The sequence below is a fragment of the Pinus tabuliformis genome, chromosome 9 (assembly GCF_031772625.1).
Source record: "Pinus tabuliformis cultivar Carrire ecotype Pingquan chromosome 9, CPIR1, whole genome shotgun sequence".
Classification (NCBI taxonomy): Eukaryota; Viridiplantae; Streptophyta; class Pinopsida; order Pinales; family Pinaceae; genus Pinus; species Pinus tabuliformis.
The window spans coordinates 1,516,152,375-1,516,170,300 of NC_142307.1; the positions used below are offsets into that span (position 1 = coordinate 1,516,152,375).

The window sequence follows — 17,926 nt, forward strand, 5'->3', positions numbered from 1 at the left end:
CTAGAATACATAAGATCCCCAAGACCCAGAAATCGTTTGGTGAAATTCCACCTGGTTTGTGAGTTATTAAAATATTTAATATTTTTAATGGGGTTCCTAAGTCTAAACTTAGGAAAATTAAAATATTAATGAGTATTAATAAAAATATGGGTGAGAAGCATCTAAGTGATGAGGATCAAGTCTAATTTAATCTTAGCCGTTGATTAGGGACTTAACCTCGGTCGTTGATTCATCAACAAGAAAAGTATAAGAGGAGGCTTGAGGGTCAGTTGGAAATACACCAAGTTGATCAATCAGTTCAATTTTTCTAGGGCGTGGTTTGCTAAGAAAATCGAACCAGTGATCTGAGTTGCAGTGAGAGGGGAAAAAGCAGAGACTTGGATCAGAAAGGAGTTTCAAGCCAAAGAGTACGTGGCAGAGAGGCAGCAGTAGCATCAGAGAGGTAACGTAGAGGCCTATGCAACCCAGGAGGGGCTCACATAGAGCTGACGCAGGCCAAGAGGGTCTCTTGCAGTGGCAATGCAGAGTGTTCGTCAAAAGTCCAAGATTTCACTGGAGAAGCGAGGTTCTGAGCCAAGAGAGCTGAACAATAGTCTTCCTCCAGCGAATCGATCCAGTAGAAGGGGTGATGCAGTCTTCTGAAGGCAAGACGCTGGCCCACGTAGTGATTGTGTAGGGACTTCGCAGTATTTGCCCGGAGGAGCTAGTTCACTCATTGGATCAGCGTTGACTTGAGGAACAAGGTAAACCCTCGTATTTATTTCTTGTTGCCGTGATTTCTCTGTAAGGTTAGCCGGTGTGAGAGGCAACCTGTTGTACTCAGATTCTACTTGTTAGTAATACAAACCCTCTATCTGCTGCATCGGTTTTCCCGCATTGGGTTTTTCCGGGGACATGTTGTCCAAAAATAATGGTGTCCCTTGTGTGTTTGTCTCATCTATTGTTTCAGTTTATGATCTGTATGCTAGTGTAGTATGTAGTAATTTTTTTCATCACTGTTTATAAATTAAATAACTTGTTGAATGAAATAACAAGTAGGAGATGCTAAACCAGTAACTGCAATAGGATTTCTGTTTGTAAAGATTCAGAAATTTTCACATGGTATCAGAGCATTGCAGATCATAGGACACTGAAGCCATCTGCTGAGAGATCCAGCGAATCTACTGCAAAGAGACAGCGGTCCCGAGTGACAGTGTTGTTTCAGAGCCAGAGGAACAACTGAAGGAGTGACGCAGAAGCTCACGCAGTGCCTGTGTCAACTTTCTGAACCAGGAGGAGGAGACGCAGTAGCCAAAAGGAGCTCACACAATGATTGTGTCAGCTCTCTGGGCTAGGGCAGAGCTTGAGGGGCTCAGGTCAGTTAGTTGTCAGGGAAGTAGGAGCATTGCAGATTCGATTTGTGGTGCTGGTGGGACGTTGTTGTTATTGTTGCAGAGCAATTTCTGTGGAGATGAAACCAAGGTAGAGGGAGTCACTGCCTTAACGGATTTCTTGCCAAAGAAATCTAGGTTCGGGTTGCTAAGCAACAACAAAGGAGGATTGGAGAAGGGGTGATTCGAAATTATTTGGTGGGAGGATTTCTGTGAAGGAAATCAAGACTCAGATGGAGTCCAGAAGGAACTTGTTCCTTAGAGGATTTCTAGCGCCAAAGAAATCTAGATTCGAGCCTTGGGGTAGCAGCGAGAGAGGGAGAAGAGAACCTGTTCTATACTTGTTTGAGCAAAGATGGTAGCCAATGGACTGAGGGATCAGGATAGATTGGATGGAGCATCCAACTTTGTCATCTGGAAGGCCAGGATCCTAGCAGTCTTGGACAAGAATCACATCAAGGATTATGCCTTGAAAGTGGTTGTTGTACTGGTCGATGCTAATCCTCTCAAGAAATACGAGGAGGCTCAAGCAAAGACGAAGTGCATAATCTTGGACAGGGTCAAGGATCATGTGGTCCCACATATTGTTGAAAAGGAAACAACAAGGGAGATGTGGGAGGCCTTGACAACCTTGTATGAGGGAACTTCCGTTTGACGGAAGATGTTGCTTGAGAACCAGCTAAGATAGTATCAGATGTAGAAGGGAGAAGAAATCGATCCCTTCCTTCTCAGGTTGCAAGGGATTCGAGACCAGCTGACTTCCTAAGGGTCTACACCAGATCTTGAGTTCATGGTCAGGACTACCCTAAATGTAGTCACTGAAGACTAAGATACCTTTGTCCAGAGCATCTCGGACGGGGCTTCTCTCCCTAGTTGGGAGGAGATGTGGGCAACTCTTCGACAGGAAGAGATCAGGCGGTTAACCAAGGCAGGGAGTAGTGGCAAAGGAGTGAGAGTCAAGAAGGAGGAAGAGGAGGATGCAACTCTCGCATCAGCGAGACAACAAGGGCAGTAGAAGAGGAAAAAGAAAGACATAACCAAAGTTAGACGCTTCAGATGTGGGCAATTAGGACATTTCGCCACTCAGTGCCCTCGAAACAAGGGCGAGGAAGAGAAGTTTGACTCAAAGGCTGCTCCAGCGAAAGCTGACAAGGAGGACAATGATGAGGATTGCGCCATGAGTGCTCATGCACCTCTAGAGAAGAGGTGGGGTGATATCGAGCTGTAGTCTGGAGGACTACATGAGGGGCAGGATCCTTGAGGTGCCCAAATTCTTGGATCACATACGGCTATGAGAGCCCTTAATGACAATCACAAAATGACGGGAGTCAGTTGGTGCGAGGGATGATGGAGCGAAAGTGGCAGACCTGGAGTGCCAAAGTTTGAAGTAGCGCAGTAGAATGTTGAGCAGTGCAGGAGGTACAGAGCAGATACAACAATAATGCAGTAGCATCATAGGGTTCGCATAGATTAGCAGCTGAGGTAGCTTCAACATCACGGGGTATCTAGAACTGAACAACATGTAAGCTTTTGGGTGACTATTTCAGTTGCTTACTTCTCAGTTACTGAGCTGCAGTGCAACAGTTAGCAGTGGCAACGCTATGGGCAACATCATGTAGCATATTGAGAGGGAGATATAGTATAGATGTAGCAATGACAATGGAAATTCCATGGGTAGTAGTACAGGTTGCAGTAGTGCAGTGGATGAAGGGCAGCAGGCCAAGCATTAGCAGCATAGAGGATCGATGCCACGGATCAGTGTGATGCTTTTATTGGGAAGTATTGCTAGAACACATTCCTCGCTAAGAGGGAGTGTTGATTTTGGGTAGCATCGGATGTGCTCTAGCTCTGAAATTTTGTGGAGGGGCTAGAATACATAAGATCTCCAAGACCCAGAAATCGTTTGGTGAAATTCTGCCCGGTTTGTGAGTTATTATAATAATTAATATTTTTAATGGGGTTCCTAAGTCTAAACATAGGAAAATTAAAATATTAATGAGTATTAATAAAAATATGGGTGAGAAGCTTCTAAGTGACGAGAATCAAGTCTAGTTTAATCTTATCCATTGATTAGGGACTTAATATTGGTCATTGATTCATTAACAGGAAAAGTATAAGAGGAGGCTTGAGGGTCAGTTGGAGATACACCAAGTTGATCAATCAGTTCGATTTTTCTCGGGCGTGATTTGCTAAGAAAATCGAACCAGTGATCTGAGTTGCAGTGAGGGGCAGAAGCAGGGATTTGGATCGAAAAAGAGTTCTGAGCCAAAGAGTATGTGGCAAAGAGGCAACGGTAGCATCAGAGAGGTAACGCAGAGGCCTACGCAACCTAGGAGGGGTTCACGTAGAGCTGACGCAGGCCAGAGGGTTTCTTGCAGTGGCAGTGTAGAGTATTCGTCAGAAGTCCGAGATTTTGCTGGAGAAGCGAGGTTCTGAGCTAGGAGAGCTAAACAACAGTCTTCCTCCGGCAAATCGATCCAGGAGAAGGGGTGACACAGTGTTCTGGAGGCAAGATGCTGGCCCTCGCAGTGATTGCATAGGGACTTCGCAGTATCTGTTGGGAGGAGCTAGATCGCTCATTGGATCAGCTGTGACTTGAGGAATGAGGTAAACCCTTGTATGTATTTCTTGCTGTCGTGATTTCTCTGTAAGGTTAGCCAGTGTGAGAGGCAACCTGTTGTACTCAGATTCTGCTTGCTTAATAATACAAACCCTCTATCTGCTACACCGGTTTATTGGGTTTTTCCGAGGATGTGTTGTTCAAAAATAACAGTGTCCCTTGTGTGTTTGTCTCATATATTGTTTCAGTTTATGATTTGTATGTCAGTGTAGTCTATAGTAGTGTTTTTCATCACTATTTATAAATTAAATAACTTGTTGAATGAAATAACAAGTAGGAGATGCTAAACCAATAACAACAGTAGGATTTATGTTTGTAAAGATTCAAAAAATTTCACAGGTTGAACTCTCCACATGACTATGTAGCCCTCACTGGATTGTCCCTCCATTTTTGTGTAAATGGGATTTACCAGTGCTATCTTATTAAGCATTATTATAACAAGAGACAAGAAAAATGGAATAGAAAAAGTCAACCCACAAATTGTACACAAAATGTTTACAAATGAAATTTCTATTATGGCATTTGATCTCACTCTCAAAGTAATATTTTTTACTTTGAGAATTTTATAACTTCTTTAGTAACTAGTTGAACCTCACTCTCAAAGTAATATTTTTTACTTGTCATCAACAACCTAGAGACTAAATAAATTAAAGATAAAATATTTTTATTATAGAGATTGCCCACATGAAGAGTTCAACTTGGCTTGATTTGACCCTTGGAAGTGCAACATTCCATTTGATTTAACCCCAAAGAGGCACGAAATTTTGAATAATAGCCCAAGAATGCTCAACCTCTAGCTCAAGATGACCCAATACCTAGATGAGGTAGTTCGACTTGCTTTGTTTGGTTCGATTTGGTCCATGAGAAACTTGACTTGGTCCAAGGAAGTTTGCTTTGATGGAAAGGAGGATGACTTGACTTCATAACGACTACATTTTGTACACAAGAATTCTAACGTCCCACTTTGACTCACATCTAACTAAACATTCCGCTATATTGACCTCCAACAACGACTAGAAGGGGCTCGACTTGGTCCATGAGGCTACATCTCCAACACCTTGTCTTATTTTGACTCATTTGCTTGACTATTCTTGGGATCTTTGACCATCTTCAATGTTCCTACAACCCCAATGGCTAGTTTGACCTCTACACCATCTCTTGACTCCCATGTGGAATTTATGGACGACATCATCATGCGTGGAATGTGGATCTCCAACGTGTTGAAAAATGTGTAACTAGGTTCGGTCTTCCTAAATATGAAATGTACTTTTGATTCTTGTATTTTGTAAAATGAAAGAAAATTTATTATTGTTATTTTTGGAGCATGGGTTTCATGCTCAATGATCATGCATGGAATGTGGATCTCCAACGTGTTGAAAAATGTGTAACTAGGTTCGGTCTTCCTAAATATGAAATGTACTTTGATTCTTGTATTTTGTAAAATGAAAGAAAATTTATTATTGTTATTTTTGGAGCATGGGTTTCATGCTCAATGTCTTTTATTGTAGAGATCAAGCACCCATTGAGTGCTTCTAGGGTTTGTCCTAGGTCAAGAAGTCAAAAGAGTCATTGTCATCTATTGAAGACCCCTTCGGGCACACTGTAACTTGTAAAAAGAGTTATTTTTGTATTTTAAAGTGTCAAGAAACCCTCCAATATCAAGTCGGCCTACCAGCAAAGAAGTCAGCCTAATTTGAGGAACTTCGTCCACCTTGGAAGCCTATATATAGGAGGGAACTCGACCTCCTAGAGACACAATTCATTCTCCCATCAAGTGAGTGAAAGAGACTAGTGAAGGAAGGAGGACGAAGATCAAAATGTTTGGGATATTTTCTCTCTCTCTCCTCACAAGTGCGAAGGAAGCTAGGGTTTCTGCTGTTGGGTTAGGGTTTTGCTACTGCAGGATCAAACTTGGAAGAAGTGCAGAAAGAAGATCGAAAGAGGGCTCATTACGTCATCCTCAAGCCCTAGAAGAGAAAGAAAGTCAAGTGAATGTCTGAAGAAGTCTTGGAAGGCCAAAATAAGCTCACACGTGTGGAAGCAGATGTTGCTGGGAGGGCCAAAAATTTCAGACCTGCAGTGGAGGCCAAAATCTTGTTGTTAGGGATCGAGGTTGTGTCGCTGGGAGGGCCGAAAATTTCAGACCTGCAATGGAGGCCAAAATTTTGTTGTTGGGGGTCGAAGTTGTGTTGCTGGAAGAGATTTGATTGGGTTTGACTTGGACAAGGAAAGAAAATCATCAAGAAGGCTGGACTTGGTCTTGGAAGGGTGTTAGTCTTGGTCTAGAGGTCTTGGAATTCATCAATTGAAGAATCTATAAGAAGAGAAGAGATTTACAAGTTTTCCTCTCAAGTGGAGAGGTTTTGGCCTTGGCTTGCAGCCTATATCCTGTGTTCTTGTGTACTATTGTTCTTCTTGTTTTGGTAGTTGTTTGATGATAAGAACAAACATAATAATAAGAGAAGAAGCTAATAAGTAAGAAAAAGTAAAAAGATATCACAAGCAGTTATCATAGAAAGAGAAATCATCCTAACTACTGCCCTATAGATTTCTCAACATGGTATCAGAGATAAGGTTGGCTAAGGGCATAATGAAGATCTCTACTACACTAAAGAAGTTCCTAAAGAAGTGTACAAAGGTGGCAAGTCAACTCAAGAAGGGCATCAAAGAAGTATGGGATCTCCTATTTTCTTCTAAGAAGGAAGTGACCAAGACATCTACAAAGGATGAAGGACTATTCTCAACACTCACTGGCACATTTCAAGATGAGAATATTTGGGTGATCGACAGTGGAGCATCAAGACATATGACTGGTCAACACAAGCAATTAAAGACATTATCAAAAGGAAAGTCCTCTTACTCCGTAGAGCTTGGTGACAATAAAAGCTACCCTGTGAGAGGAATTGGATCAACTTCACTCGAGCTGGAGAATGGAGGAAACATTCATCTCAACAATATCTTATTTGTTCCAAGTTTGCACAAGAATTTACTTTCCATTTCATGTCTAGAAGACAAGGGTGATAGAGTTTATTTCATTGATGGAAAGGTGGTAGTATGGGGTAAAAACTCAAGCATAGAAGATGCAAGAATGATTGGGATCCGTGAAGGAAGACTTTATAGATTTTTAACTCCCCTCGCTCAAGCTTTGGTTCACATTGAAGTTAGCCCATGTGAACTTTGGAATAGAAGATTTGGTCATCTTTGCTACAAAGTCTTACCAACCCTAAATTCAATAGTGAATGGCATCCCCGAACTAAAATAAGTTTGTGAAGGAGTATGCAAGGGATGTGCATTGGGTAAGAACACTAAGAGACCATTTGGAAGCATTGCTTCAAAGTCAAAATAAATATTGGATCTTATTCAATCCGATGTTTGTGGTCCTATGACTCTAAAGTCACTTGGAGGTCATCTATATTATGTCATATTTATAGATGACCATTCAAGGAAAACTTGGGTTTACATAATGAAATCCAATGATGAAGTCTTTGTCAAATTTTAAGAATTCAAAGCTGAAGTAGAGAACCTTACAGAAAGGAGAATCAAGATATTAAGCTCTGATAATGGAGGAGAATACACATCCAAGGAAATTATGGCCCTATGTAAGGAGTCTCAAATTAAGAGGGAGTTGATAGTCCCGTATAATCAAGAGAAAAATGGAGTTGCAAAACAAAAGAATCAGTCCATTAAAGAAAGTCTAAAAGCTATGCTACATGATCAAGATTTGCTGATATTTCTGTGGGGTGAAGCTACGAAGACAGTATACATACAAAATCGAAGTCCCCACAGGTCACTAGATAACATGACTCTAGAAGAAGCATTCATTGGGAAGAAACCAAGTGTGGATCATCTCTGAATATTTGGTTGTCCCGTCTGTATTCATGTACAAAAGGACAAGAGAAAGAAATTGGATCCATCAAGCATGAAGGGCGACAATAATTCTTCTAAGGCCTATAGGATCTACGTAAAATAAGGACACCGGATAGAAGTTAGTTGAGATGTGATATTTGACGAAAGTATTGCATTCAAGAAATCAAAGGATCTCCCTATGGACTCTGATGATGAAGAACTTACGGTATTTGAAGAGGTAGTTACTAGGGAGGAAGAAGAATCAAATCATTAAGATGAAGGTAATCCCTGAGACTAGAAAGAGACCTAACTGGTTGAAATATACTATACTAGATGCAGAGCGACATGGAGCAGCTAAAGGAACATTTAGAGAAAGAAAGAAGCCCAAGAGTTATTCTGGGTATGCAGTATATATGACAAAACTAATAGAAATAGAGCCATCCACTTTTGAAGAAGCTATCAATCATCAAGAATGGAAAGATGATATAAATGAAGAATACCAATCGATAATGAAGAATGGGGTATGGGAGATCGTACCTGGGCCTGAAGATAAGTCTGTGGTAACTTCCAACTGGATTTACAAGATCAAACATGCAACAGATGGAAGTATTGAAAAGTATAAGGCAAGATTTGTGGCTAGGGGCTTCTCTGAACAGGATGGCATTGATTATGAAGAGACATTTTCTCCAACAACAAGGTATACAACTATATGCTCACTAGTCTCTTTGGCAACATTGATGGGATGGAATATACATCAAATGGATGTCAACACTGCATTCCTGAATGACACAATTGATGAAGAAGTCTATATAGAGAAAACCTTTGGATTTGAAGTCAAAGATAGGGAGGCTTATATTTGCAGGTTGAAGAAGGCATTATATGGTCTTAAGCAAGCACAAGGGCATGGTATGCTAGGATGGATGCATACCTACAAAGATTGGGCTTCACAAAATGTTTTGTTGATCCAAATCTCTACATCAAGGTGGTACAAGGTGAGCTCGTGATTATTCTTCTGTATGTGGATGATCTTCTCTTCACAGGTGTGGAAGGTCGAATCCAAGAATGCAAGAAGTAGCTAGCAGCAAAATTCGATATGAAGGATCTTGGGTTGATGCACCACTATTTGGGACTGGAAGTCTGGCAAGGACATGATGAGATTTATCTAGGTTAAGGGAAGTATGTGATCGAGATTTTGAAGAGGTTTGACGTGATGGATTGCAAACCAATGACAACCCCGATGATCACAAACTTGGGAATACTATGGAGTTTTGAATCGAGCCCAATGGATCCGACCAAGTATAGACAATTGATTGGCTCATTGATGTACTTGGTGAATTCTCGACCAGACATATGTTTTGCAGTAAATTTTCTTAGTTAGTTCGAAGTTGAGCCGAAGCATGATCATTGGATAGAAGCCAAGCACATTCTGAGATATCTGCAAGGTACAATCCACTATTGCTTGAAATATGAAAGGAGGAATGATGTCCACTTGATTGGATATACAAATTCTGACTGGGGAGGCAGTGAGCAGTATGGAAGAAGCACTAGTGGAGGATGTTTTAGTGTGGGATCCTCCATGGTCTCATGGATGAACAAAAAGCAAGATTCGATTGCTTTGAGTAGTGTTGAGGTTGAATATATTGCAGCCTATGAAGTAAGCAGAGAAGTTGTCTGGTTGAGGAAGGTGCTATCTGACTTGTTTGAAGGAACAATGGACCCTATAGTGATACATTGTGATAACACCAATTGTATAAGATTGCCTAAAGACCTAGTATTTCATGGAAAGACAAAGCATATAAACAACAAGTATCACTACATTTGAAAGCTAGTACATGATGGCGTGTTGCAACTATAGTATATCTCCACCGATGAGCAGGTAACTGACATATTGACAAAATCTCTTCCTAATAAGAAGCTTATGTATTTGAGAGACAAGTTTGGTCTGGTTGATATATCCTCCCTAGTTGAGAGGGAGAGATAGGCACATCATTCTTGTCTTCACTTGGGAAGACAGAATGGAGGATTGGGTAAACATTTGGCATCTGATACTCTTTGAGGATAAGGTAGGGCATCCAAGATAAGAGTAGTCAAGGATCGATATTCTTTGAGGACTAGCTATCCAAGATAAGAATAGTCCAAGAAGGACATACTTTGTGAACACCTGGGTGGGGTATGTGCCTTGAGAGACAATGATGATGGTGTCTATAAATCATTGGTCTTGCTAGCATTGTGCTCTAATCTTGTGGAGAGATAGAGTTGTTAGTCAAGGCCTTGCTATGTGACAATACTAGTTGTTATGATGCTAAACAGATGGGTTACCAATACAACTCTTCTTATGAGATCTCTTCAGATTGAGAATGTCCATGTACCATTTATGAATACCTCCCTAGTTAAGAGGGAGTGTTGAAAATTGTGTAAGTAGGTTCGATCTTCATAAATATGAAATGTACTTTTGATTCTTGTATTTTGTAAAATGAAAGAAAAATTATTATTGCTATTTTTGGAGCATGGGTTTCATGCTCAAGGTCTTTTATTTTAGAGGTCAAGCACCCATTAAGTTCTTCTAGAGTTTGTCCTAGGTCAAGAAGTCAAAAAAGTCATTTTCATATGTTGAAGACCCCTTCAGGCACATTGTAACTTGAAAAATAATTATTTTTGTATTTTAAAATGTCAAGAAACCCTCCAAGACCAAATCGGCTTGCCAACAAAGAAGTTGACCTAATTTGAGGAACTTCATCCTCCTTGGAAGCCTATATATAGGAGGGAACTCGACCTCCTAAAGACAATTCATTCTCTCATCAAGTGAGCGAAGAAGAAGAAGAAGAAGAAGAAGAAAGAGGCTAGCGAAGGAAGGAGGACGAGGATCAAAGTGTTTGGGCTACTTTCTCTCTCTCTCTTCACACTTGCGAAGGAAGGAAGCTAGGGTTTCTCCTGTTGGGTTAGGGTTTTGCTCCTACAGGATCAAACTTGGAAGAACTGCATAAAGAAGATCGAAGGAGGGCTCATTCAAGCCCTAGAAGGGAAAGAAATTCAAGCGAAGGTCTGATGAAGTCTTGGAAAGCTGAAATATGCTCACACATATGGAAGCAACTGTTGTTGGGAGGGTCAAAAATTTCAGAAAATTTTATAAATGTAGTAGAGATCGAAATTTTGTTGCTAGGGGTTGAAGTTGTGTTGCTAGAAGAGATTTAACTGGGTTTGACTTGGACAAGGAAAGCACATCATCAAGAAGGTTGGACTTGGTTTTGGAAGGGTGTCAGTGTTGGTCTAGAGGTCTTGGAATTCATCAATTGAAGAATCTATAAGAAGAGAAGAGATTTACGAGTTTTCCTCTCAAGTGGAGAGGTCTTGGCCTTGGCTTGCAGCCTATATATTGTGTTCTTGTGTACTATTGTTCTTCTTGTTTTGGTAGTTGCTTGATGATAAGGACGAATAATAATAAAAGAAGAAGCTAATAAGTAAGAAAAAGTAAAAAGATATCACAAGCAGTTATCATAGAAAGATAAATCATCCTAACTACTACCCTTTAAGATTTCTCAACACAACGTCCCAGGAATTTAAGGATTCTACCACTTGAGCTTTGTCAGCCAATTTTTTAGATAACTTTTGACATAAAGATTGTCTCTTCATGCCCAAAGTTGATCCTGTTTCACCACTTGAAACTCCCATGTGTCACTGGACCGTTTTTAACTGCGTGTTTTGAGTAATTCCTTCATATTTTGCAAAATTTCCCACGTGACATGTCATCTATGTTTTATTTTGAGCAATTTGAGACCAAGTTGACTTTTTTACTTTTGGGATCACACACATTGGGAAATGTGCACTACCTCAGGAAAAGTGAATGACTGAAAACTATGAGATTGCGATATTGAGAACTAGATGATAAATGCTACACCAAGTCCAAGGATGCATGCAGACTCTATGACACATGACCATGTGGTAAGACATAGGTGCACATGACATGGGTTGCGCTAGCCTCTACAACTTTGATCACTCCCACATAACTAGATGTTGCCATAAACCATGAGTCCCAATGTGATTCACTCTAATTCATCCAATCCTATCGAAGACAAAACGAGCTGAGAGCGGGAACCAAACTGAGCAGCCATGATGGCCAACCATAATAGGCCTAATATATCTCAATACAAAGACTCACATGGCCTACAAGGCTCAAAATTGCATCCATGGGCTTACAATGGTGTTACGTAAAGTGAAAAAAATGTCTATATGTACCCCTTTTGAAATTAGGGCTAACAATCCTTCTAGAGATGTTGAAGACGATAGGTGTAGGCAACCCAAGAGGGTGAGAGAGGTGGAAGAGAGATAGATTGGAAATCAATCTAGCATGGGTTTGAAAGATTGAAGCTTCCAAGGGACTTTACAAAGAGGAATTGAATGGTATAAATAGGCAAGGGAATAATCCAGTGTTCCATGGGGTTGCGCCCCCCATCTAGGGGTCGAGTTTCCTAGCTCCCTCGTGTTCCGGGGACTAGGGGACGAGAGGGGTTGTTTTCCCATGCTCCCAAAAAATAGGGTACGCGAGGAAACTTGAAAGGGGTCATTTCCTCCATTTTTGGGGTCGTTTCCTAGGCGAAAGGGGTCTTAAGGGGTCTTGAGGGGTAGTTTCCCTAGAAAAAATTCACAATTTTTTTTTTTTTTATGAAACAAAAAAAATCATAATTTTTAATATTTGTTGACCAACCGGGAAGGGTTTACGTTATGTGCATTTCACATTTCATTTTCTGTTTGCTCCTTCGTTGAACTGAACACTGATGCCATCACCAAGTAGCCTTTTGTCTGCTCCTTCGTTGAACAGAACGCTGCCGCTGATGTATCAGACTTGATTTTTATATTATTCAGTATTCAATGTTCATAGTTGGAAATGGAACATCAATATGGTTTAAAGATTAAAGTTTAAAACTTTAAACATTTATAATTTTATAATTTATTTTCATTGTGCATTGCTAGTAAGTTAGTAGACTAGTAGTTACACTGTACAATTACAAACTTACATGTATGATGTATGATTATAATTTATATGATAATGATATCAATGATCATGCTTTTCATTTTAAATTTGTTTTAGTTATATGATTCATTGATTTATATTTTATATTTATAAGTTTTTAAGACCCCGACGTCCCCCACGTTTCCTAAAAATTGGTGGGGAGCTTTTGCATAGGCCGCTCCTGTGTATCCCCGCTCCCTCGCCTCCTTGTCCCGGAAACTTGGTGGAACATTGGAGTAATCTCAAGGTGTAGGTGTATAATAGGTTAGCCATTGGAGGGTCGAAGTCATACAAAATAGTCGTATTGTGCTTGCTGACTCGATGCCATGCGTGTTGACTTAGTACCATGGTTTTGTTAAGATAATGCTACATGTTTTAGGTCCACATCATCTCTTCATTATGCATGCTGCTGAACACTAATGCAGTAGACTCTTAGAAACTCATAGCACACTTTCCACCAAAAGTTTGACTCATATTGACTCGATGAATAGAAACCCAAAATGGATTTGGGTAGTCATGGACTTGTAATGAATGATCCTGAGTGATGATGGACCCATGGAGGTTTGCTCGCCCAACTAAACCTACAATGCTAGGAAATACCCCAAATGAATGTCTTGAGGGTCAAAGTGAGACAAACTAGTGACCAAAGGCTAGGGATCAAGGAAAGAAGGAAGTCAAAGGTCCTATCTAAGTGCTAGACATCCCTAGAGGTCACACATCTAGGCTAATGTAGGGGAACTCTAGCTCCAGCATAGAATAACAATCTTGCGAGGTATTGTATTGGACTGGTCATGCATGAATGCATCAAAAGAGTGGACTGCACACTGTACCTTTGAGTGGGTGGGTGTATGTGACTATACAAGTCCGATTCTCATACAAGACCTCATTTACAATAATTACATTAGGGTCCTCATGTATATAGCCCTTTGTCTAGTGATCCAAGCAAAATGCCACATCATATATCCAATATTGGATAACCAAATATATACAAAAGAGGAGATCAAAATGGGATGTTACAACACCTCTTATAATGCCTTACCAGTCTATCCATCTAATCAGTACCTTCTTAGCCATTCATTGCCTCATTTTCACTTAACATACGAAGGTTAATTGTCACAATTTACAACCAAAAACAGTTAATCAACCTCACATCTAAGCCAATCCGTTACACTAAAACTTGTGGACCAATATCTACTGCAGACTAATTTCTTCAGCTGTGGACATTTACTTCCACATATAGCCATGAACTTGTACATTAAATTGATGGACTATAATATTTTGAAAGCTCAAGGAGTTGGAATACTTAGTCATGAAGTTTTCTAACCAGCTTCAGGGCCATCTTGCACACGTGGATCATATAATATTCTATCATCCCTTTTTAATTTAGCAGAGTATTCTATTGACTTTTTTCGGTAAGGTTGACTGAGTTGAAGGAAATTTGGCATTTTAGTGAATTTTGCCAAACAAGCTTCTAATGTGATTTGCAAAAAAATTTCTACTGTAATCATTCTGCAAAGTTTATTTCTATTATTTATCAAATGTTTTGATATAACCTTGTGTGGGAAATCACTCTTATGTGTTGTTTACGTTTGCAATAGACTGCTGCAACAGACATGGAAAATGTCATCGTTGCATTGGAGGATCAAGATGTTCATTCATACATTTTGGACTTACGCAATAATCCTGTGAGTTTATACGCACTTTACAACTATATTACATTATAAGTCCATTTGAAACTGTGGTTTCTAATTCTTATCCGCTACTTTTTTTGCACCTAGTAGGGAGGGTTAGTTAAGGCTGGACTTGACGTCGCACAGATATGGTTGGATGGAAATGAAACTCTTGTTAACACCATTGATCGAGATGGTAATATGTTGCCCATAAACATGATTAATGGGCGCGCTTTGACTCACGATCCTCTTGTTGTTCTGGTAAATATTCTATTAGCATGGATTCTTTATCTTCTCTTCCCCTTTGTGGAAGGAGAGAGGAGGTCTTTATGTAGCAGCATTTGATTTCTGAGACTTCCATGTGAAATTTGATCTCTATTCCTATTCAATTGTTTCAAATTTGTATTATGTTCTAATTGTCAGAGACAAGGTATCTAAAAAATGGAATTTTTCAATCCAAGTGAAATAATGGATCTGGCACCTCTATTAGCCATATTATTGAAAACACTGTGCTGTCTAGGTTAATGAAGGTAGTGCAAGTGCAAGTGAAATTCTAGCAGGGGCATTGCATGACAATGGACGTGCCAAACTTATCGGTCATAAGACTTTTGGCAAAGGAAAAATTCAGGTGATCTTAGTATCCTAAGAGACATTCAAGTGGGTGAGAATCTAGGTTTTCTTCAATTAACGTTAGTGATGACTTGAAAAACAGATTTTTACTGATTAAGCAGCTGAAATCATCTTGTTATCTGCAGAGTGTAACCGAGCTACATGATGGATCAGCTCTCTTTGTGACTGTAGCAAAGTATATATCTCCAGCGATGCATGAAATTGATCAAGTAGGTATTTCACCTGATGTCCAGTGTATGCCAGACATACTCAGCCCAGAGAAGATAGATTCAAACTTGGTAAAAACTGTAAGAAGTGGAGCAGCAGATGATTCAGACCCTGCTTCATCTTTGGAGAAGGATTCTTGCATAATGGTTGCTGAGCATGAGTTAGATCTTCAGAGGTCTTCGGAGGGAACTCCTTCATAGATTGTTTGATTGTCTCTATATTTACCTGAAGGTATCTTGATTGTTTGATTGTCTCTAGATTTACCTGAAGGTATCTTATTATTTGCCTAAAGTTTCTGGCTTATTTTTCTTGCATTGTATGCTCATTGAATTATTGTTTCAATGTAAAAATATGTATACGATGACATTGACTTTAAATTTTCTTTTAATTCTCTTTTTGAGGCATCCAATACACAATTATGAAGATAGAATCTAGTATCTAGTCTGTTTGTGGGAGACAGTATGTAATGTGTTGTTTCTTTTCAATACACAGCCATCTAGTCAATACATCTAAGTATTGGCAACGCTCAACCAACCTTGACTAGCATGCTACATCTACTTGTCGGGAGAAAGTTGTGATTATTGCAGGGGAACTAATGATTTATATTGGACTCCTGCAATCCAGTGATTAAAATGACCATGTAAAATCTCTGAATTGATCTGTGAAATTAATTATATGGGACGATGTTCCGCTTAAAAGGTAGATAAAACTTATACATTTAGGGTCACAGAAAATGTCATTTAATAGGAATTTATCTTTATCATGCATTTTTTCCATTACTGACTGCCGACTATAGGCAGGGTACATCGTCTCTATTTATATATTTATTATTTTCCAGTGGGACTTGGTGAAAGTTGAATCTGAATCAAACTTAAAACGAGAAACGTCACAACAATCTCCCCCTTGATACAGTCTATTCAAATTGAATAAACCAATCTACTGAACTTTTATTACTATATATATTTTTCTATCATGTTAACCGTAAACAAGTTATTTTACAATATGTACACACTTTATATGACAATGATATACCAAAGAGGAAAACGTCAAAAGTACAATAGCACATGTAACTAAACAGAGAGAATATCAAAATAACGAATAATAATTTATAATTTCTGAAAGTTAGACCTATCAGGATATGTAGGACAGAAGGTTCGACTCGGTTCTGCAATCTGAACTAGGGTTTTGCGTTAGGGTTTTGTCGCTGGTCACTATGGTGGGGCACGGAGGAGGGAGTTCTGCTCCCTCCTACAGTCAAGTGGTTGCAGACAGAAGGGAGCTGGATCGCACCGCTTCAAGAAACCAACGGAGGTGGCAACAGAGGCTATTAACACAGAAAAACTGGAAAATATCAGACCTCATGGACAGGAAGAGAATCATGAGGAAGCTAGTAAGGAGAAGAGGACAGAGGTTAGCAGTCAGAAAGTTGCTCCTATGAGTACAACAAGGGTTTGTAAACCCAAGTCGACCACTATTCCTCGGGTCGTTTTAAGTGACCCAGCACTACAGGTGCATAGAGATCACATGGCGGAATATGCGGTTATCTGCAAATTTATGGGGATTTGGCCAATGGAGAAGGCTTTGCAAGCATGGATAAGGAACCACTGGAAACCAAAGGGGGAAATCAACCTTCACCTTGGGTCCAAGGGCTTCTTCATGGTGGTGTTCACAAGCTTAGAGGATAAAGACAGAGTGTTCGAGGGAGGACCCTATTTTTATGCTGCTGCAGGCCTTTACATGCGACCATGGGTGATGAACTTTGTCCCAGAACGAGAAACTTTCACATCGGTACCGGTATGGATAAGACTTTACTCCCTTCCTTTAGATTATTGGCTGTCGGAGTCTCTAAAGGCTATCAGCAACAAGCTAGGGAATTTTATAAAGATATCAGATGCTACTCTAAGAGGCAAATACACTTCCTTCGCCCAGATATGTGTGGAAATGGATTTATCTAGGGCACTTCTGGATGCAATCATTTTAGAAGTGTATGACGAAGAATGGGTGCAGGCGGTGGACTATGAACATGTCCCATTTAGGTGTCGTAAGTGCCATGAACACGGGCACCTATACAGGGATTGCCCATTGAACAAACTGGAGAGCAACACGAAAGACACTACAGGCAAAGATCCCGAGGGTTTTACTAAGGTTGGGGGTAAAGGGAAAGGAGGCAAGCGGTACCAAAAGAAAATTAATGAGGACGGACAACTGAGCCACAATAGTTTCAAGATCTTAGAAGAAGAAGTTGGAAATAATGGGACAAACCAGGAATTGGAGAATAATCCCACTAAGAAGGAAAGGGATGCTAACATGGAGGATATACTAGAGAACAAACAACAAAAGGATGATCTGTCGAGCATTATGGAGCTCAGTAGGGACCATGAGATGAGCCCAAGTGAGATTGGAACGGAGGGCCATGGACTGCAGGAGATTCTAGAGAGGGAGAATTTAGATCTAGAAAAGTTTCTGGAGCAGGGAATCACCAAAGGGGTAGACTCTTTGCCAAAAGAGGAGTTTAATAGGGTTCAATAGCTCTTCCTCTAGAGATCACAATTGAGAGTTCTAGAGTCAAAAGAAA

At 40.1% G+C, this 17,926-nt stretch overlaps 1 protein-coding gene across 2 annotated transcripts in view; it reads left to right on the plus strand.

Annotated features, from left to right (window-relative positions):
* LOC149154354 (Peptidase S41 family protein) overlaps nucleotides 1-15,746 on the plus strand; it is a 367,381-nt gene extending 351,635 nt beyond the window's left edge. Inside the window, exons 9-12 of one of the 2 annotated variants that reach the window (XM_089437783.1) lie at nucleotides 14,443-14,529; nucleotides 14,626-14,775; nucleotides 15,035-15,175; nucleotides 15,270-15,360. In XM_089437783.1, the coding sequence (XP_089293909.1) occupies nucleotides 14,443-14,529; nucleotides 14,626-14,775; nucleotides 15,035-15,160 (363 nt within the window). In that variant the 3' untranslated portion in view covers nucleotides 15,161-15,175; nucleotides 15,270-15,360. Of the gene's footprint in view, nucleotides 1-14,442; nucleotides 14,530-14,625; nucleotides 14,776-15,034; nucleotides 15,176-15,269 lie in introns of both variants that reach the window. The other variant, XM_089437782.1, reaches the window with a different exon arrangement.
* Nucleotides 15,747-17,926: the final 2,180 nt, after the last annotated feature.